General features: G+C 47.7%; 1 protein-coding gene across 1 annotated transcript in view; it reads left to right on the forward strand.

Moving 5' to 3' along the window:
- The window catches only part of MBOAT2 (membrane bound glycerophospholipid O-acyltransferase 2), a gene marked incomplete at its 5' end in the record, with an annotated part of 90,387 nt that overhangs the window by 66,921 nt on the left and 2,356 nt on the right, over window positions 1-21,110 (forward strand). Inside the window, 6 exon segments of the mRNA XM_014589781.2 lie at window positions 2,478-2,661; window positions 6,610-6,802; window positions 11,465-11,568; window positions 14,716-14,780; window positions 16,916-17,048; window positions 20,930-21,081. Of these exon segments, the coding sequence (XP_014445267.1) occupies window positions 2,478-2,661; window positions 6,610-6,802; window positions 11,465-11,568; window positions 14,716-14,780; window positions 16,916-17,048; window positions 20,930-21,081 (831 nt within the window).

Genomic DNA, 21,110 nt, shown 5'->3' on the forward strand with positions numbered 1-21,110 from the left:
GCTGCGGCCCCCTGTGCCCAGCCACGTCAGCGTCTGCCCGGCAGTGACAGGCGTCGCATACCAAGCAGGCTGGGAGCGCGCTGCGGGTTGTCTCTGGCCCTGTGTCTGCCCTCGCCCATGGTGCTCACAGCAGCATTGGGCACCATGAGTGCCTTAGGCAGTGCCCGCTTTCTCACGCACACCCGCTTTACCAAGGCAGGGGAGCCTTCCCTCTCAAAGCGAGCTCTAACATGGCCGCTTTACCCCGTCCCCTCCCCGTCCTCCCAGCCCCGACGCTCGCTGGTCTCCCGTTCTCTCACTCGCCTGGACAGCCTGCTGGAGCTCTGCTGTCTCCCCCGCCCTCCCTCCACCATCTGTACAGACCACCCTCAGATACCCTCTCCTGCACCACTCCCTCCCTTCGCCCTGCCTGCCTGTCTTCAGAAGTATCACTCTCCAAGGTTGCACGGTACCTTCATTCTAGTTGTTCCCTCCCTAGGTCCCTCCCAAATGAAAGGTCGCTCAGGATAGGAACTCCATCTGGTCTATCACACGATCTGTTCATCTGATGGTGTTTGCCGCTATTAGATGACTGAGCGATTTTGTCCTCAGGAGACATTGGACCACGTCTGGAGACGTTCTGGTTGTCACGGCTGAGGAGGGGGTGGTGCTGCTGACACCTAGTGGCAGAAGGTAGCGCTGCTGCCGAGCATTCCTCCATGACAGGACGGTCGCCTGCAACAAGAATTATTGGCCCAAGATGTCCCTAATTCTGAAGTCGAGAAGTCCCAGCCTAAGACAGCACACAGTTGATACCAAATACTGAAGGCATGAATGTCTCTTTTGTTTAATATCAGAAATGAAATACTGTAATGAGACTTGAGTTATTATTTTATTAGGAAATCTGATAATTTGCTTCAGTACATAAAATGACTTGTTTAATATGGTACTTGGACCACAAAGTACTTAAGCAAATTTCATGGTGAAGAATTATCTCCTGGCCTTGCACATGGTAACACATAGTTGGACTTGGCGAGATCAAGCCAGCCTTCAATAACCTGACGTTGGTTTTGGTCTTGGGAAACCGACATTGGGAGTGAGTGCCTCTTGCTGAGGTACAAGGCATTCCTTTGCAGCTTGGTGGTGGCAGGGTACTTCCCTCGGTGTGTGATGAACTGAGAAACCATTCCGTTTCATCATTAAATGGAAAGATCTGAAAAGGAAAATCTGCCAGAAACTTTTCAAAACTATTTCCTAGCAGTTTTGAGCCCCAAAGAGAAAATGGTTAAGATCCAAGGTACTTTCAAATGTAGAAAAGCAATTTTGGAAGAATTAGAAAAGGAGTTTTGGCTGACTGGTAACCTGGATAGTGTCAGAGAGATAGGAAACACTGTTCTGTTCTATTAATTTTTCAAAATAAAAATAATACATAGTGTATATAAGAGCATTTTGTCTACGTTTCTTGTCCACAAAGAGGTTTTCTTTTTAAAGACAGAGCTTGTCATATTTACAGAAGAAGAAAGGATTGTAACGTGTTTGAGAGCCCTGTTTTCAGTCCCGGGGGTAGTAGTTCTTTTATTTGTGATAGTGTATAGTTGACAGTTAATAGTCGTCTTGATTAATGAAGTTGTTCTAAAAGACTAAAATATACACTTATTCATTTCCGTGAATAAGCTGCCATACCCTGTTCAGGGCTCTTCCACTCCTCATTCCCTCTGCCTGGACTCCTTCTCAGACATTCACAAGACTCTGCTCATGAACTTCTGGTCTTTGCTCAGATGTTGCTGTACCAGAGAGATCTTCTCTGGTTTCTTTTTTCTTTTTCTTTTAATAATTACTCAATTTAAGTTACTATTATGTGTTTTTAATTTGCTATAGGCTATGTACATTTATCAGAGAGAGAAAGCTGTGCGGTCCAGGGCTCAAACCATGGTCAACCATGTGGGAGTCCAGCACCTTAACCACCTCACCACCTGCTGGCCCCCTTCTCTGATTTCTTCATATCATAAAATACCTTCTTTCCTTGGTAGCATTTAGCATCTCTGAAAATACCTTATACGTCTGGGGTTTTGCAGCTGGTACGGAAACTGCATGATGCAGGATTCTCCTCTGCTTTGTTTACGGTGGTATCTCCAGGCCCTGGAGCGTGCCAGGTGGCCTAGCTGGCACACAGGGGGAGTTTGTGAACTGAGCGAATGTCTGACGAGTAAGAGAGGATTCTTTTTGCCATATTGCGCCCATCTTAGGTTTGTTTTGCTGTGAGAGATCTAAGCGGAACCCCCTCCTAGTTGCCCATCGGGATCCGTGTGAAGCTGTTATTCAGCAGTACTGCTGAGCATTGCTAGAGCGCGTCTTACATTCTTAGTATGCGGGCACGAGCGGGAAGTACAGCTTGTTCTGTTTGGGCATGGTGGAGCAGTGAGATAGATGTTGCTTTTCCTATCAGCTTTTCTGAAAGCATATGGCATCTCTCAGACTTACATGTCTTTTTGTTGCAGGCGCATGCCAAGCCTACTGGAGTATTTAAGTTACAATTGTAACTTCATGGGCATCCTGGCAGGCCCACTCTGCTCTTACAAAGACTACATCACTTTCATTGAAGGCAGATCATACCATGTGACACAACCGGACGAAAATGGGAAGGAAGACGTGCAATGTGAAAGAACAGAGCCGTCTCCAAATGTAAGACCGGGCGAGATTTCTGGAGCTTTTATATTTGAAATATGCATTGGTTAGTCGGTTATTTATGTAAAGATACCAATATTGTCATGTTCAAAGTTATCATCTATTTCTTTTAAGGTATCTTTTAAGATGAATGGTTGTGCCATACCTAGTAGTGATACCTGGCAGAAGGATAGCCATGATCAAAGAACAAAATAAGGTTACTTAAGAACGTGCATATGGGAACCTGCAGATGGCGTGGTGGCTAAGTCACTAGACTCACATCTAGTCGCCTGTGGTTCGGACCCAGTGGCTTAAACTCACACCGGGGGCGCGTGTGCATACGTGCCCAAGATCCCGAGAGAGAATGGAGGAGAAGGGATTGTGGCGTGGCCATCCCCCCTGGGGTGGTGGTGGTGATTTCTCGCTTTCTGTCTCTCTGTCTGTCTCTGTCTGTCTGGTGAGTGCACGCGCCCTTTAGCAAAAACCTCTCCAAAAAATAAAAAAGAAGAAGGAACTACATATGCGCTGAATTGCTTAGAATAATGCTTTATTGTAACAGGTATTTTGTAAGAAAGCTTTTCTCATGGAATTGACCAACCATATTTTCCAAGCGTTTTCTTTGCCTATATGCCTTCTGGTTCAGCAAGTTGAAAATGCTCTTGTGTCCTCCCTTTTCCTGTTCTCCCTCGCCTCTTCCTCATCATTGCCAATCAAAATCATTCCTTGTTAGAGGCCTATATCAGATACCACCATTTTTATAAAACATCACCATTTTCTGAGCCACGCAATAAAGCTAATCATAGTTAACACGCGGGTAGCACTTAGGACGTCAGGTGCCGGCCCGAGCACATCACACACAGTCAGTCGCTCTCCGAGCCTTCGTGTCAGGCTGGAAGGCAGGTGTTGTTCTTCTCACCATCTGGCAGATGGGGAAGATGGGCCTCAGAGGCTACGAAGGTTGACCAGGATTTTTCAGGTCGGCAGCAGGAGAACTGGAATGGAAATGCAGGCAGCCCGACTCCAAGTCGGAACATCGCTCGTGCTCCCCGAGCTGCTGGGGGACTAGGCACTGCTCAGTCGCTGCTGCTTGCAAAAAGGCATAGGCTTTGCACAGGCAGTTTCTGCGGGCTCCATCTGGCAGAACTGAAGCGTTCCTGAGAAATGCTAGGCCTCCAACACAGGAATTATCAGTGTTCGAGGTGATGGCTATGCTGGTGGTCCCTATTAATCATTACCAAAAATATCACACTGTACTGCCCCATATGTAGAATGACATGTTAATTAAAAATAATCAAGAAGAAAAAGAGGCCCGTCAGAAAGTCTGGGAGCCGAATACGGGGGCCAGTCTATTTTCTCTGAGTGTGGGGCTGCCACTCCTTTCATCTGCAAACCTACCTCTCTGTCCGTGTGGACCATGGACAGTGAGTGGAGAGATTACATTCATTTGCAAAGCAATGGTTACCTTTAAAAAAAAAAAAAAGAAAAACCTTGTGACTCATTGTGTTTTATACCAAAAAAGTGATTTTGTCATCATACTCGCTTATTTTTTTCCTTAGAGAGATTTTTGCTATAGGGCACGTATGCTTGCCAGAGAGACAGAGAGACAAAAGGTGAGAGATCACCCCACTGGGGGGATGGCCATGCTGCAATCCCTTTTCCATTCTCCTCTTGGTAGTGAAAAATCAGATGTATGTTACTTTTATTTCTTTTTTTAAGTGTATCTTTTGGTGAGCATGAGAGACAGAGAGACGTAATCCCCCTGCCCAGCCTTCCCCAGCAGCCAGGATCAGGGGCACGTGCAGCCCACGAGTGAGTGAGCCGTGCACACCACACGCCCTTCCACGCAGACCCGCTTTGGGTTTTTTTTGTTTTTTTTTTGTTTGTTTTTGGAGAGATTTTCACTGTAGGGCGCGTGCGCTCGCCAGACAGACAGAGCGAGACATAGAGACAGAAAGCGAGAAATCACCCCCCAGGGGGGATGGTCACGCCACAATCCCTTCTCCTCCATTCTCCTCTCGGGATCTTGGGCACGCACGCACATGCGCCCGGCGTGAGTTTTAAGCCACCGGGTCCAGGACACGAACCGCGGTCGACTATGTGGGAGTCCAGCGACATAGCCATTACGCTAACTGCTGGTTCCCGACCCACTTTGTTTTTGCAGTTTGTTACCACAGTGCCCTGGTGCTGGCCCAATTTTCTTTTCTTTTCTTTCTTTCTTTTTTTTTTTAAAGTGGAGACGTAGAAACTTTGTATTTTGTCTAATAGCCACAGTATTTCTTACTGCATTACTAAAATGCTAAAATGCTATGCATAATTTTCAGGTCAATCCCCTAAATGGGGCCATTCATCTCATCTCTCTTTATAACTACAATTTTTCTCTAGTTACCTTTTTAAAATCTCGTTATTCAAATGTACAGTTAAGATATTTGGCGGAGGACCAGCAGGTGGCGTGGTGGTTAAGGTGGTAGACATTCTCACATGGTGACCACAGTTCTAATCCCAAACCTGGTAGCTTACTTTCTCTCTCTTTTTCTCTCTCTCCCTATCTCTCTCTCTCCTGGTCAAATTAAAATAAATGAATGAATAAATCAAAATTTTAAAAAAAGATATTTGGGGAAGGGATTAAAAATAGTAGCCTTATTTAAGAAAAGTCTAAAAGACGACCCGGGAAAATGAGAGTAAGAACTGCAGCGAGGAGTCCTTGACCAGTGGCCCCACCTAGGGAGCAGCCCAGGAAGAAGGTAGCTCTTTCCTGGGTGCAGTGAGGCCAGCGCCTGCCTCACCTCCTGCCGGTGAGCCATTCTTGCGGCACTGTTACATAAAGCGTTAATATATGCATGGTCATTTATGAATTCCTTTAGTCAGTTTTTCTATTTCTTGGTAACTGTCCGGGGTGCTCTAAGTCCAGGTATTTTGTTACATTCCTTCATCTGCATCAAGCCTTTTCTTTTTTCCACTTGATTTCCTTTCCTTCATATCCCATGTAGTCTCTTTTATGCTGTTGAAATATCCTGGCCTTCTGAAAATAAGAAAACACCAGGTGTTGTAAAAATATAAAACACCACGAGTTGGTGATTTACTCTTAACACAGCATTGTTAAGGGTGACCTCTTCTTTCCATCAGTCTTTTATACAAAATTCTAGTTTCCTCAGGTATGTAACTTTGTGGGTTCAATTGTTGCATTAAAGCATTTTCAGGTTTTAAGAGATGTATAGATTGTTTATTACTAAAAATAATGTCCATGAAGTACCTGGAGCTTGGGAAATACAGAAACAGTACAATTATTTGTGTGTCTTATCAGCTCCTCTACCAGAAGTCATGAATATCCATATTTGTCGACATTCACTCCCGTTTACACCTGCACTTGCGCTAGCTTTTAGATTTTTCTTTCCTAAAAGTTCTGAACACACAAATTGTAGCTTTAAGTGTGAATTGAGCCAGACTTGTAGGTGTTGGTTACAGGTGAGGTTGGCACTGTTTATACTGTGAGACCTGGGGAGACGGGGGGGGGCGCGTGGGTTTTTTTTTTTTTTTTTTTTGGAGGGTTTTTTTCCGCGTGCGCTCGCCAGAGAGAGACAGAGAGACAGAGAGACAGAAAGCGAGAAATCACCTCCCAGGGGGAATAGCCACGCCGCAATCCCTTCTCCTCTATTCTCCTCTCGGGATCTTGAGCATGCATGCACACGTACCCGGCGTGAGTTTAAGCCACCGGGTCCGGGACTTGAACTGCGGTTGACTACATGGGAGTTCAGTGACATAGCCATTACGCCAACTGCTGGTCCCGAGACCTGGGGGGCTTTAACTGCCAAGTGCAGCACGGTCTTGGTGTTCGACCAGGGGAGGTAAAGATCGTTGCTATGGTCAGAGAGCTTCATCTGGTGATAATACGGACAGGAAATGAAAAGGGGCCTGGGGGATGAAGAATAGTATAGATGAAGTTTATTAAATCTGTCTTGAACTTTTCAGATTGCAGTTATTCAGAAGCTCTTGGTCTGTGGACTTTCCTTATTATTTCACTTGACCATCTCTACAACGTTACCTGTGGAGTACAACATTGATGAGCATTTTCAAGCTACAGCCTCGTGGCCGACAAAGGTTACCTATCTGTATGTCTCTCTTTTGGCTGCCAGACCTAAATACTATTTCGCATGGACATTAGGTAAGTAACATGTAATTAGACTTTTCTGATTATGGGTTATAGTGTATCTTACCTTGTCGGTACCATGAGAGCACCCTCTTGGGGATGAATAGTTTGTGGCTCATTAGGAAAATGAGTCATGTATGTAGCAGAAACAAAGCTTATAGCCCGTTTGTAAGCATATCCTAAAAGGTGGGTCAAACCCACTTCATTATAAGAATCAGTGGGTCGGTGAAAAGGCAACAGGTAAGCACTAAATACCTGTTCTGTCCAGGCGTCTGCTTACCACTTCGCATGAGCATGTCAAGCTTCCCTTTATGGGATCTGTTAAATAGACCGGTGGCCATCGACTTCTGGCCTAGTGGACAGGTATTAGTGCCCTGAAGAGGCGAGCGCACATGCCCTATAGCAAAAACCTCTCCTAGTTGTGCCTGGCAGGGAAAGTGTTGGAAAAGATCGTCTTCGGCCATGCCTTTCAGACTGGACGTGATCTCAGTCAGTGGAAGGTGGCTGGTTGCCCTCGTGAGCCAGGAAGTGTGGAAGAGGCTGTCCTCCTGTGACAGGCATAGCAGGGGTCATGCAGGAAAGAGCAGCAGGCCTTTCCCAAGACCCCATGTGCTTCGTCTGAGCCCCAGAGGTGGCAGGCAGGCTGATGGCATGATCCTGTGGTTGTAGAAGATAACCCTGGCTCCATTTTCGAGGCCGGGTTGAGGTGGAGCATCAATGGATAAATCGAAACCTTTTTTATATGTGTCGTCTTTCATCTCAGCTACTGGAGTATAAAGCCATACTGTTAAGACTGTGTCCGGTTTGCCTTGTTTCTGTTTGGTGCACAGTGGCTGCTTAAATGAATGCACAGACACTTCAGGGAAGCAATGCCCTGGGACTGGCATTTACTGTTGGTTTATTTGGTTACAGTGAAATATAGCTTGGGACTAGAGTCCTTGTTTCAGTCTTTCACTGTACCCCATAACATCATTACAAGTTACCTTAACTTGGGGCTGGCAGGTGGCATGTTGGTTAAGGGCGCTGGACTTCCACATGGTCAACCACAGTTCAAGTCTTGGACCTGGTGTCTTGCTTTCTCACCTTCTCTCTCTCTCTCTCTCTGTCCCTCTCTGGTCAAATTGAAATATATTAATGCAGAGAGAGAGAGAGAGAGAGAGAGAGAGAGAAAGTAAGTAAAAGTAAGTTAAATAAAATAATTCCATAAAAAAAGTTTCCTTAACTTGGTGATCAATGGCCAATTAAAATGTAATATTTCCTTCTGTGGATTTTAAGCTAATATTTCTGTAAAGATTGAAATTTGTTATTCTCACCAAATTTAAGCATCAGTAATAATACCAAATGAGATTTCCTGAAGATGTTTATACACCTACTATTGGTACGTAAATTCTGACTTTAAATTGAGATTGGGAATTTTCCCAAACCAACCTAGAATTGCGCTGGACTTCCACATGGTCAACCACAGTTCAAGTCTTGGACCTGGTGTCTTGCTTTCTCACCTTCTCTCTCTCTCTCTCTCTGTCCCTCTCTGGTCAAATTGAAATATATTAATGCAGAGAGAGAGAGAGAGAGAGAGAGAGAGAAAGTAAGTAAGTTAAATAAAATAATTCCATAAAAAAAGTTTCCTTAACTTGGTGATCAATGGCCAATTAAAATGTAATATTTCCTTCTGTGGATTTTAAGCTAATATTTCTGTAAAGATTGAAATTTGTTATTCTCACCAAATTTAAGCATCAGTAATAATACCAAATGAGATTTCCTGAAGATGTTTATACACCTACTATTGGTACGTAAATTCTGACTTTAAATTGAGATTGGGAATTTTCCCAAACCAACCTAGAATTTTTAAGGTTTTATAAAAAAAAAAATGAGACCTATTTATTAAACCACTTGATTTATAGAATATACAAATTCTGCACGTTCTTGGATTTGGTTGCACATCTAGTTGTTGTGAATCCACTGTCAGAGGAATGAAGTCACTGGATTTCTGTGGCTTTTAAAAAAATCTAGAGCTCTCCATAAATATATGAAATTGCACAACATTTGTCATTATTTCTTTGTCAAATATGACAACTAAAAATGGTTCTTAGGCCAGCCTTTGCATGGTGATTAAGGTGGCCAGATCCCATGTGGCCCAGCTGCACGGTTCAGTCCCGGACACAGCAGCTTGAGAAACAGCCCACGTGCATGTGTGTGCCCAGAACCCTAGAAGGGGGAGGAGCTGGAGAGGGGGTCACAGCATGATGTGCCCCATGGGGAGGCGCTTTCTCACACGCCCTCTCCTGCTCTCTGTGTCTCTCCTGCAAGTGCACATGCCCTCTGGCAAAACGTAAAACCATCAAAAAGATTCTTAGAGGACTTCTGATCCCCCAACCTCAATATTTGCTTTGAAAAATAAGGAAAAGATAAGCTGATTCCTTTCCTTGATTCCTTCTTAAGGAAATAAACATAATAAGAAATAAGAATTATAAGTTGCAATTGTGCTACATTTGAAGACTTCTTAGCCACAAGATTAGACTAAGAATAACTTGTTGGTTTTGTTTGTGCATTCTGATGGTAATTGTGAAAGGAATACATTCTGGGGGAATCAACCTTGCTGAGGTCAGGTACTATTTTTGAATTTGCAGTTTCATTACTACTGAGTGGCTGCCTAGACTGTTGTGTCCAACTTTTTAATTCAAGGGTTATGAAAATAGGAGTCAGCCTTCTGGCCCCCCACCCTGTGGCCCTGCCCTGTCCCCTCAGCTCTTCAAAAATGGTTCCTTGGAAAGTGAGCACTTGTTGCCCTTTAAGCCCGTTTAGGAAAGCACGACTTAGCCCATGTAGATACAGGGTAAAGGTTTAACTCGGCACGAGGGTCATGATTGGGAACCACACATTGCTAAATTTATCTCTATAAATAGGAAACTTGGGTGCTTTCTCGGGAATTAGGGAAGCTGGGGGTTAGGGTCAGGCTCAGTCTGGGTGGGTTTGGGGGCGTGGGGGACATGGAAGGTGGGCCTGTGGTTTGGGTGGGTTTGGGGGTGCGGGGGATATGGAAGGTGGGCCTGTGGTTTGGGTGGGTTTGGGGGTCCAGGGGACATGGAAGGTGGGTGGCCCTGTGGTTTGGGTGGGTTTGGGGGCACGGGGTACATGGAAGGCGGCCCCATGCTTTGGTATTCCTGGTTCTTCTCATCGCCGTTGGCCGCCCCCTGGGTCGGTCCAGGCTCGTGGGTTTGGGGGTACAGGGGACATGGAAGGTGGGTGGCCCTGTGGTTTGGGTGGGTTTGGGGGCACGGGGTACATGGAAGGCGGCCCCATGCTTTGGTATTCCTGGTTCTTCTCATCGCCGTTGGCCGCTCCCTGGGTCGGTCCAGGTTCCGAGAGCTCGGCGAGAGGCTGGCAGGAATCCACCTGCTCTCAGGTCAGGCGGCCCGAGGTGGGGAGAGCGAGCGAAGACGTCAGAGTGGGGGCGACCAGGAGGGGACGGACTTGTCTTCCAGCACGTTTTGCGTGGGCGTGCTGCCATTTATGTCAGAGCCCTCGTCTCTAATTCTGCCGGATGTGACTGCTCCTGCACTGATCGGCTTATCTTAGCCACGCACATGGATGTGACAAAGGTTTCTGTCCTCGTTCGACCTGACAGGGAGATAACTCTTTCTTGTTTATTTCTTTCCCCAAAGTGTAATTTTTTAAAAATCTTGCTTGATGTACCAAAAAGCACTGACAAGGAATAAAACAATTTAAGGGTACAAGTCCACACAGGCAGATGCAGTTTGTTCTTTGGTCATGACACAAATCAGCACAAAGTGTAAACACTTCCAGATGACAGGAAAAGGCTCATTTGAGGCAGAAATGTTCTCTGAAGCTTAATCAAGTAAGTATATAAAGCAGAAATGACTAATCGAGTATTGTGGTGAAAAGGATTAGGAAACAAACTCTGAGACATCTACGTAGAGCTGGTTCAGGTGAACCAAGAGAGAAAAATGTTGAAGTGAAAATATTATCTCTCCTTACATCTTCTTTCTTACAGAAGGTCAGGCAGGTGATTAAAGGGGACGTGGCAGTCCCAGGGCACAGCATCCCCGTTAGGGCTTTCTTTCCAGGTGGCTCACCCCGCCGTTGCCCATTGGAGAATCTGGTACGAGAAAGTTGTTTCCGGGTCGGGCCTTCAGCCCTAGCCCCTTGGTCCTCAGCCACTTGTAAACTCCACCTGCCCTCTGCGCACACTCAGTGTCTGGGGCTCTCTGATAAACCAGTTTGTCCTCAGTGGGCGTCAGCATACCTCGGTGTCTGTGGGGGTAGCTGCAGCGCCCTCCAGGGGTAGCAGAACCCACTGGCGCTCAGGTCCTGGGTCTACGTGGTGTGTGGGGGGCTCACGTGTGGCCTGTAAGTCCTCCTGTACACTGTAAGTCATCTCAGAGCACGCGTGATACCCGGGCCCAGCTCCGTGGTACCGTCTGCAACAGCCTAACGTTTCCATCGGCTGTTGGTTCAGCCTGTGGGTGTGGAGCCGGGGATGTGGCGGACAGGCTGCATCTGCATTGTATGCGCTACTGTTTCCGAGTACTCTTAAAATTAGGGAGAAACCTCCTTTTGCGACATCACAGTGTATGATGACAAGGCCTGGGAGGATTCGGGAGATCGTCTCGTAGGTCCTCAATGCCGTTTCGTGTGTGTTTGCTTCACTTACTGCAGCTGACGCCATCAATAATGCCGCAGGCTTCGGCTTCAGAGGATATGACAGAAATGGAGAGGCTCGTTGGGACCTCATTTCCAACCTGAGAATTCAGCAAATCGAGGTTAGTAAATCGTTACGATACTTAGAGTCATAGGGTGTGACGTGATGCCCCAAGACGGTGCAGATTTTAAATAATACTCATTCTTTCGTTCGGCCAGTATTTGTGAGTCATCTGCCACGTGTGGGGACACTGAGGATTCAGTGAATAGGATAGGTACAACCCAGGTCTTCACAGAGCGCGAGTGCAGTGAAACAGGCCGGGTAAGGCCGAGCGGGGTGACCGGTGTTTACCAGGCTGGAGTCCAGCTTAGACCAGGGGGTCAGGGAAGAGGGCCCTGAGGAGAAGAACCTCCAGCTGGGTCGGAGCAGAGGGGCAGCCTGAGAGGCGCCTGTGGGGGCCCGGTGTGGAGAGTGGTGAAGAGGAGGCTGAAGTAGAGGCCAGGCGGAGCGCAGCCTGGAGGCCGTTAGGAGTCCTGAAAGCGGAGGCTGTGGGCGGGGCATCCGCACAGGCACAGCGAGCCCACGCGTGCTCGGGAGATCTGCCCTGCGGACCGCATTGCTCGGGGCAGAGCTGTCGGGGTGGCAGGGCTACCTCGGGGTGGCAATGACCCAAACCAGGCTGCCGCCAGTGGGCTCAACGGACGGGAAGCGTCCAAGGTCTCTTAGGAGATTCAGAGACCTGCAAGAACGACTGGGAGCCGAGTGAGGTAGGTCGCAGTGACCAGGTGACCGTGTCTCCCTGGACTGAGATGGCAGGAAGAGGCACAGGTCGGAGGGGAACGCGGAGCCCTCGGGGTGCCACCGGCGGGCATGTCAGACCCTGCTGCGCAGCTGAGTTTGCGGTCGGTCTCCAGCCACCTGCGGGAAGTAGTTCAGCCCCGAGAGAAGCCAGGAGAGGAGCCCTGAAACCATCGCGAGGTGGGAAGAGGTGAGGGTCCCCGCAGGAGCGCCCGGGGGAGACTGTGCCCAGGAGGGTCCCCAGGGAGCGGGAAGCCGCGGGCGGACCGGCTCTGCCTGCCCTAAGGGTCCTCCAGTGAGAGCACCACCGAGACCCGAGTGTGCTGCCCAGTCTTCCACCCCGGCCTCGGTGTGGCCCTCGCACAAGGCGTCGGCGCCTGGGGAGGGGTGGCGCCGGACTCGGAGGCAGTGCCGGGGACCACGAAACTGCAGTCAGGCCCGGATCTTCTGAGTTTAGACAGAGCAGGGAACGTAGGGAAGTTGAACTCCAGGCCAGAAGTGAGAAGTTCTCCGGCTATGACTCGATTTTTTCCCACTAATAAGCTGCGTGGGCACCAGGGGGGCTGGAGGGGCGGTTCCGGCTCAGGAGAAACTAGAGGGTGGGCGTCCTGAGCAAGCCGCTGGGGAGACACCGTTGTAAGCAGTTGGGGAAATGGGAATACCAGGGTATCAGATGACGCTAAGGAATTATTACTAATCTTGTTATGGTTTATCATGGGGTTTTAAAAGCTTTTTAAATTACAAACAAATTTTGAACTGTTGACAGAGAAATGAGATGCCTGGTGTTTCCTCTGAAGTCCTGGTCACTGCCATGGGCAGGGTGGGGAGGGCTGGGTGGCAGCTGTGAGGGTTGGTGCAGGGGAGAGGGCGGAGTGGCATCTGTGGGAGCTGGTGCAGGGGAGAGGGCGGAGTGGCAGCTGTGGGAGCTGGTGCAGGGGAGAGGGCGGAGTGGCATCTGTGGGAGCTGGGGCAGGGGAGAGGGCGGAGTGGACAGCTATGGGAGTTGGTGCAAAGAAGGAAGTGGGTTCTCCGAAGGTGGCCGTGCTGTCAGCAGTGTAAAGTGCCAAGTAGATGAGGTCTAAGGGCCCTTGTCACGTGTGGTTTTGTAGGCAACAGTTGCAAGGGAGTGACGGGCATAGAACTCAGATTCTGCAGCGTTTAGAAGTCTGTCGCTCTCACAGGGAAGGGGGGTAGAGACAGGGCAGTCACTGAGGGCTGGGTGACGGAGGGGGAGTTTTAGTTTTATGTGATTTTGTTTTAAAATGGCACAATTGAAATGGGTTTGATTACTGACTTGGACAGTATCTGAAGAGGGAGAGTTTGAAAATGTCATTGAAGCAGAGAGGGGGTGATTTCCCCATAATGCGGTCCTGAAGACGTTGGAAGGGAATTTGATGTGGAGGGTAGATGGCAAGGTTGACCCTGAAGAAGGGCCACTTCTGTTCCACAGACAGGGCGGGGACAGGGCCAGCTGAGCCTGGGGCCTCCTTGAGATCTTCATCTTCTTTACAAAGCAGGAGGCCGGTACCTGCTGTGAGAGGCGGGCAGTAAGATCAGAGGTGTAAGTGGGGAGCTTTCAAGGTATTTGGCTGAAACGTGAAGTTGCTGATATATACCTCCTTTTGACTACCAAAAACAAACAAAAAGACAGTACTTCAAGTGATTCAATTCAATAGCTGTATTCAAGAAGAGGAAAATAAATTATCTGGGGAAGTGGGATTGCTTGGTTGGGGAGGGCACGGTGGGCACAGAGCCGTGACCACAGGACTTGTCTGGAACATGAGTGAGTCCACACTCTGCATTCAGATGTACCCTGTAGGGAGGGCAGACTGCGCGGGCGACCTGGATCAAGTAGGTGAGTTAGAAAGAAAGAACATCGAGGATTATAACAAGAAAGTGGTAAAGTGGTAAGTAACGGACCGCAGAGTCTGAAGTGGTGAAGGGAGAGGAGACCAGGCAGGGCAGCTTCACTGAGAGTCAGTTACAGCGGGGGGCCCAAGAGCTGGGAAGCTGGTTGTGGGCATTGGGGTGCAGATCTGCTCTTTGGGGGGGCACAGGGCCATGTGGCTCTAAGACTGAGTTGGTAGCTGGGCGGGTCACCGCTGTGAACATCCGCTTCTCCATGAGTGATGGTGGAGCCTGGACGGCGGAGGGAGGAAGTGAGGGGCAGGTCTGCGTGAGAGGCCAGGTCACTGGAAGGCGTTTCGACTCTATCTAGAATTCCTTTGGAATGATTCCATGACGAACTTCATGAATGTTAACATGTAGGAGAAACTGGTGATGATCTGTTTCCTCAATAGGTATTCCTAACGATGAATAAGCTGCTCTTAGGAGGGTGTGATTAATTAGGAAAACAGGAAAGATAGGTGCCGTGCCTCACTGTAAAGTAATTTTTAGGCACAGTAAGATGTGTTTATATTTAAAGCTTCATTATTTATTAGCCAAAGAAAAATCTTCTCTTGTTTTTCAGATGTCAACAAGTTTCAAGATGTTTCTTGATAACTGGAATATTCAGACAGCTCTTTGGCTCAAAAGGTACGTCCCTTCGACGTAACCCTCAGATGTGCTTCAGCGTCAGGTCTGTGAGGTCGCGCTTCACTGAGCTCAGTTCCTAATTCAGCTAACAGTGTGTTGAGTGACACTGTGACCTTGGTGCTCCGCAGGGGACACTGCGTGTCCCTCAGTGTCTTCAGCAAGGCACCGCCAGCTCAGAACCACTTGCATAGCTATCAGTGTCCCCTCAGCCTGCCTTCAAAGGCCTCGGCCATGTCTGAGGTCGCCAGTGTCCACCTCTGGCTCCTGTTCTCATTCGTTGGAAATTCAGGTTTTTTGGAAAGCCTCGGTACATATGCCCTGGATCTTCCAGAACAGTCCCAGTTATAAACATTTCAGTTTATATTAAGAGAGGGTAAAGGGGAGTATGGGAAAGACCCAGCCTCTGCTGTGGGAGAGTTCTCAGGCTACAGCGCTGCTGTGATCGGCTGCCTGCTCGTCAAGGAGGCAGATCATGAGAGAAGAGAGAGTGGGAGCAGAAGCACCAAGGGAAACAGGGAGGGCTTCTCGGAGGTCCTCGGTGTGTCATCTGAGACTCCTGTTAGGGTGTCAGGTGGCCAAGCAGATGGCGCAGGCACCTAGGGAGAATAACACGAGAGACAGGGCGAGGGAGTTGGTCAGGAGCACCCAGGGAATCCCTCTCACCGTCCCTGGAAGCTCCTCACCCACTCTTGAATTTATCCCTAAACCCTGCCCCCGCATCAGGGGCTCTCAGCGGCCTTCTCTGGTAGTGTTCTCTTTTTGTGACAGTGGAGTATCGTTATCCCTTGAGAGACCCAACTATACTGGATTCACTTCACAGTCCCCACTGTCTCCCCAGTGGTGCAGATTCTCTAAGTTAACCTGTTGTGTTATTTTTTGTTGTAGTTTAAATTTGATATCTTAGGAAACTTATTTTCATATGAATTCTCTTCCGTTATAGAAAACCTTTAGACCAGTGATCCCATACCTATTGACACCAGGGACTGTTTTGTGGAAGACAGTTTTTCTACGGACAGGGCGGGGATGATTAAAGAGCACTGCATTTACTGGGCACTTTATTTCTACTGTTATTACGTTGTAATATATAATGAACTGATTATACAGCTCGCCGTAACCCAGTATTTGCAGCCACTCCCCAGTGCTGGCATCAGCGCCTCAGCTCCACCTCAGACCATCAGTATTAGATTCTCAGGAGGAGCGCAGCCTGGATCCCTCTCGTGTACCGCTCACAGTAGGTTCACACTTCTGTGAGAAGCGTGCACCGCTGATCGGACAGGAGGCAGAGCTCGAGCGCACAGTGAGCGTGGGGAGCGGCTCTACATACGGATGAAGCTTCATTCTCTTGCTTGCTGCTCCCTTCCTGCTGTGCGACCCAGTTCTAGGAGGCCAGGGACCTGTGTCAGTCAGGGTGTGGGAACCCCTGCTTCAAACTGTGCACAGCCTATTTGCCAGAAGGAATAGAGTTTGTAGGTCAGTTGAAAGTTCTTGATGGTTTTGAAGAAAGTAATAAAATGATATAGAATGAAAATTATTAGTATTAGTAAAAACTTACATATTTGTCTGTAAATGATGTGGATCCCCAGACACTAGAAATGATCATTTCAGTTATTAATAGCAGGAAGAAGATGAAATTAAATTTATGTTCCTAGACTTGACACTCACTAGCTGCAGCTGGGCCGGCCAGTAGCATGGTGGCTCAGGTGTCTGGACCCTGCACGGTTCAGGTTCCGTACCCAGCAGCTGGAAAAACACACACTGACCCTGTGAGCCTGTGTGCCCAAAATCCTGAAAAGAGGAAGAGATGGAGGAGAAGGGAGTGTAGTGTGACCGTCCCCAATGGGGTGCTCTCTCACTCTCTTCCTTCTTCCTTTCTCTGTCTCTTCAGCAAGTGCACACATTCTCTGAAAAATTAAAAAAAAAACTATCCGGCAATGACACACATTCTCTGAAAAATTAAAAAAAAAACCAAAATGGTGACCTCCCTGAGATCAGAGGTAAAGTTATTGCCTAGCATAGGTGTATTTGTTATTCTGGTTACTTAAGTCCTGTCAGGTAATAAGAGAATGATCATTGCGGGCTCTGTCAACTCCAGTCACTCACTCCTCTTGGCTCTCCATGTTTTTCATGGTTTTTAGGGTGTGTTATGAACGAGCCTCCTTCAGTCCCACCATCCAGACGTTCATTCTCTCTGCCATTTGGCACGGGGTATACCCAGGATATTACCTAACGTTCCTAACAGGGGTGTTAATGACATTAGCAGCACGAGCTGTAAGTATTAAGAACTTTATTTTATATTCAATCGGTCCACTTGCACTTGCAAAGGCTGAGGAGGTCTCTTTCACGAGGTCGACCTCACTTCTCTGGCCATGGTCAGCATCTGCTCCGCTGGGAGCGAGGGGCGGGATGTGCTTGTCTTCCGAGCTCACACGTGCCGGCTCCATGCTAGTCCTGAGGTGAAGACGTGTCGTGTGCCTGGCATGGAGGAGGCAGTCAAAGGTGTCACTTGCCTTTACAGAACTCTCTGAAGGAGACATAAGCACTGAGTTAAATAAAGAGGATCAGAATGGGTAGGTTTATTTTAGAACTGTTTTCTGCAAGTTGTAACCCTTGAGTCCTCTTGTAGATAAAGAGTGGACAGACCTTGGTAGGTGGACAGGTAATTCCCAATGGTGATGCCACCTCAGAAGCAGGCTCAGGCCTTTAGAGTATTTGCTGGGTTGGAACCTAGAGTGACATTTTGGGAAGTCGAGCTGGTTTCTGAATAGTAGAGAAGCACAGAAGGAAATTTTAGTGTGTCCTCAAAAGCCAATTAGAGGACAGCAACATGACAAAAACAGTGTTTGAATGAGCTTATTCGAGCGCCGACCGGTAAGCAAGCTTTGTTAGCAAACTAGCAGGTCCTGCGTGTATTCAGTGTTTCCGATACCTCGGAGGTAGAGCAGGGAAGTATCGAGAAGCATTAATTAAGGCAGTTTATAGCCTAGCTAGAGGCCTAAGGCATATATTTGTACATACATACACCGTGTGTGTGTTTCTGTACTCTCTTTCACAAGGCCCATGTGATGCATTCCATGGGTCTTCTAGACAGTACGTACCGTAGGTGTTTAGAGATGAAAGAGATCTCTCCCTTCCTGCTGTGCGACCCAGTTCTAGGAGGCCAGGGACCTGTGTCAGTCAGGGTGTGGGAACCCCTGCTTCAAACTGTGCACAGCCTATTTGCCAGAAGGAATAGAGTTTGTAGGTCAGTTGAAAGTTCTTGATGGTTTTGAAGAAAGTAATAAAATGATATAGAATGAAAATTATTAGTATTAGTAAAAACTTACATATTTGTCTGTAAATGATGTGGATCCCCAGACACTAGAAATGATCATTTCAGTTATTAATAGCAGGAAGAAGATGAAATTAAATTTATGTTCCTAGACTTGACACTCACTAGCTGCAGCTGGGCCGGCCAGTAGCATGGTGGCTCAGGGGTCTGGGCCCTGCACGGTTGGACCCTGCACGGTTCAGGTTCCGTACCCAGCAGCTGGAAAAACACACACTGACCCTGTGAGCCTGTGTGCCCAAAATCCTGAAAAGAGGAAGAGATGGAGGAGAAGGGAGTGTAGTGTGACCGTCCCCAATGGGGTGCTCTCTCACTCTCTTCCTTCTTCCTTTCTCTGTCTCTTCAGCAAGTGCACACATTCTCTGAAAAATTAAAAAAAAAACCAAAATGGTGACCTCCCTGAGATCAGAGGTAAAGTTATTGCCTAGCATAGGTGTATTTGTTATTCTGGTTACTTAAGTCCTGTCAGGTAATAAGAGAATGATCATTGCGGGCTCTGTCAACTCCAGTCACTCACTCCTCTTGGCTCTCCATGTTTTTCATGGTTTTTAGGGTGTGTTATGAACGAGCCTCCTTCAGTCCCACCATCCAGACGTTCATTCTCTCTGCCATTTGGCACGGGGTATACCCAGGATATTACCTAACGTTCCTAACAGGGGTGTTAATGACATTAGCAGCACGAGCTGTAAGTATTAAGAACTTTATTTTATATTCAATCGGTCCACTTGCACTTGCAAAGGCTGAGGAGGTCTCTTTCACGAGGTCGACCTCACTTCTCTGGCCATGGTCAGCATCTGCTCCGCTGGGAGCGAGGGGCGGGATGTGCTTGTCTTCCGAGCTCACACGTGCCGGCTCCATGCTAGTCCTGAGGTGAAGACGTGTCGTGTGCCTGGCATGGAGGAGGCAGTCAAAGGTGTCACTTGCCTTTACAGAACTCTCTGAAGGAGACATAAGCACTGAGTTAAATAAAGAGGATCAGAATGGGTAGGTTTATTTTAGAACTGTTTTCTGCAAGTTGTAACCCTTGAGTCCTCTTGTAGATAAAGAGTGGACAGACCTTGGTAGGTGGACAGGTAATTCCCAATGGTGATGCCACCTCAGAAGCAGGCTCAGGCCTTTAGAGTATTTGCTGGGTTGGAACCTAGAGTGACATTTTGGGAAGTCGAGCTGGTTTCTGAATAGTAGAGAAGCACAGAAGGAAATTTTAGTGTGTCCTCAAAAGCCAATTAGAGGACAGCAACATGACAAAAACAGTGTTTGAATGAGCTTATTCGAGCGCCGACCGGTAAGCAAGCTTTGTTAGCAAACTAGCAGGTCCTGCGTGTATTCAGTGTTTCCGATACCTCGGAGGTAGAGCAGGGAAGTATCGAGAAGCATTAATTAAGGCAGTTTATAGCCTAGCTAGAGGCCTAAGGCATATATTTGTACATACATACACCGTGTGTGTGTTTCTGTACTCTCTTTCACAAGGCCCATGTGATGCATTCCATGGGTCTTCTAGACAGTACGTACCGTAGGTGTTTAGAGATGAAAGAGATCTCTCCCACTTTTGTTTAGAGATGTCCTTCTCAGGAAAGTGTTTAAATCTGGACTTTGAAAGATGAAAGCCGTTTCAGTGGTGAGTGAAGCGTAAAGGGGGAGAAAATGACGTTGTAGGCAGGGGAATGACATTAGCGAACCATGTTTGGAAGTGCGTGGGGCTTTTGGGCAATGACAGATAAATTGGATTGAAGCAGAGACCCATGTCTGCATAAACAGCGAGTCATCCTGGATGAGCAGATGGCGGAGGGAGGAGGGCAGAACCACAGAGCTGAGCACCACGCTGGGAAGAGCCCTCCCATCGTGCCTGCACCCTGGGGAGTCAGGCTGGGTTTGCAGAGTGGAGATGGGGTGCCAAAAGCCACACCTCAGAAAAAGGGATTTGTCATTGTGGACAGGACAGAGCAGGTAGTGGAGAGCAGCTATGGCCATAGTGAGGCAAGAAACAGCCGCTAAGGACGATGGTCTCTATGTGGAGGAGCCAGTTTCCAGGCACCAGCTCCCCGGGAAAAGGCCTGTGGCGTCCTCACAGCAGGGTCGTGTTTAAACACAGCAGACAGGGAGAGCAAGGCCCACAGAGGGAGAGGAAAAGGCGACGTTCGGACAGTCCAACCCTGAAATGCCCGGACTGTTTCGAAGCTTAACAAAAGCTGTGAAAGTATTGGATATTAGAAAACGCCTCTCTTTTGAGAAGCCCTTCCCAGCCTCCATTAAAGAACGACGATGCGTGGCCGGCCTTTACTTTGCGAAGGGCTGTGTGGCCCTGCTTGCCTTCACGGGCACAGAGCTCAGAGGGAAGGCTGTCCTGTTTTCTAGCAGTAGAAACATGAGAAAACACTGGGTCGATGGAAAAGTCTTAACACAGTGTTGCATAGAAAAGCATAAGTATATCACGACTTTTCCAAGACAGTATTTCACACTGTGTGGTAAAAATCATGGTTTTAGGACCTCTCGGCAGTGCTATTTTTAACTCGTTTGGGGAACTGCCTTTTAACACAACTTGCGGTTGACAGAGAAGTTGCAAAGAATCCCTGTGCGTCCTTTACCCAGGCTCACCAGTTGTTCACATGTAGCTATTCTTCCTCCCTCTTCACCCGCCCTTTAATGCATGTCCCTGTTAGTTTTTCAGAACTAGCTTTTCTCCTGGTGGAAGCCATTGTGGACTCCACCAGCAGTATCTGACAGTTGGTTATGGCCTGTCTCTGACAGTTGCTATCACCAGTTTAACTTTATGAGTGATGTTAATTTAAAGATAGGGCAACTTTTTTGTGTTTCTTTATTTCAGATAAGAAAAAACTTTAGACATTACTTCATCGACCCTCCCCAACTTAAGTTATTTTATGATGTTATAACGTGGATAGTCACTCAAACAGCAATAAGTTACACAGTTGTGCCATTTGTACTTCTTTCTGTAAAACCGTCCCTCATGTTTTACAGGTAAGTGTTATTTTTAAAAACTTATCAGC

Source organism: Tupaia chinensis, unplaced genomic scaffold (genome assembly GCF_000334495.1).
Source record: "Tupaia chinensis unplaced genomic scaffold, TupChi_1.0 Scaffold000045_1, whole genome shotgun sequence".
NCBI lineage: Eukaryota > Metazoa > Chordata > Mammalia > Scandentia > Tupaiidae > Tupaia > Tupaia belangeri.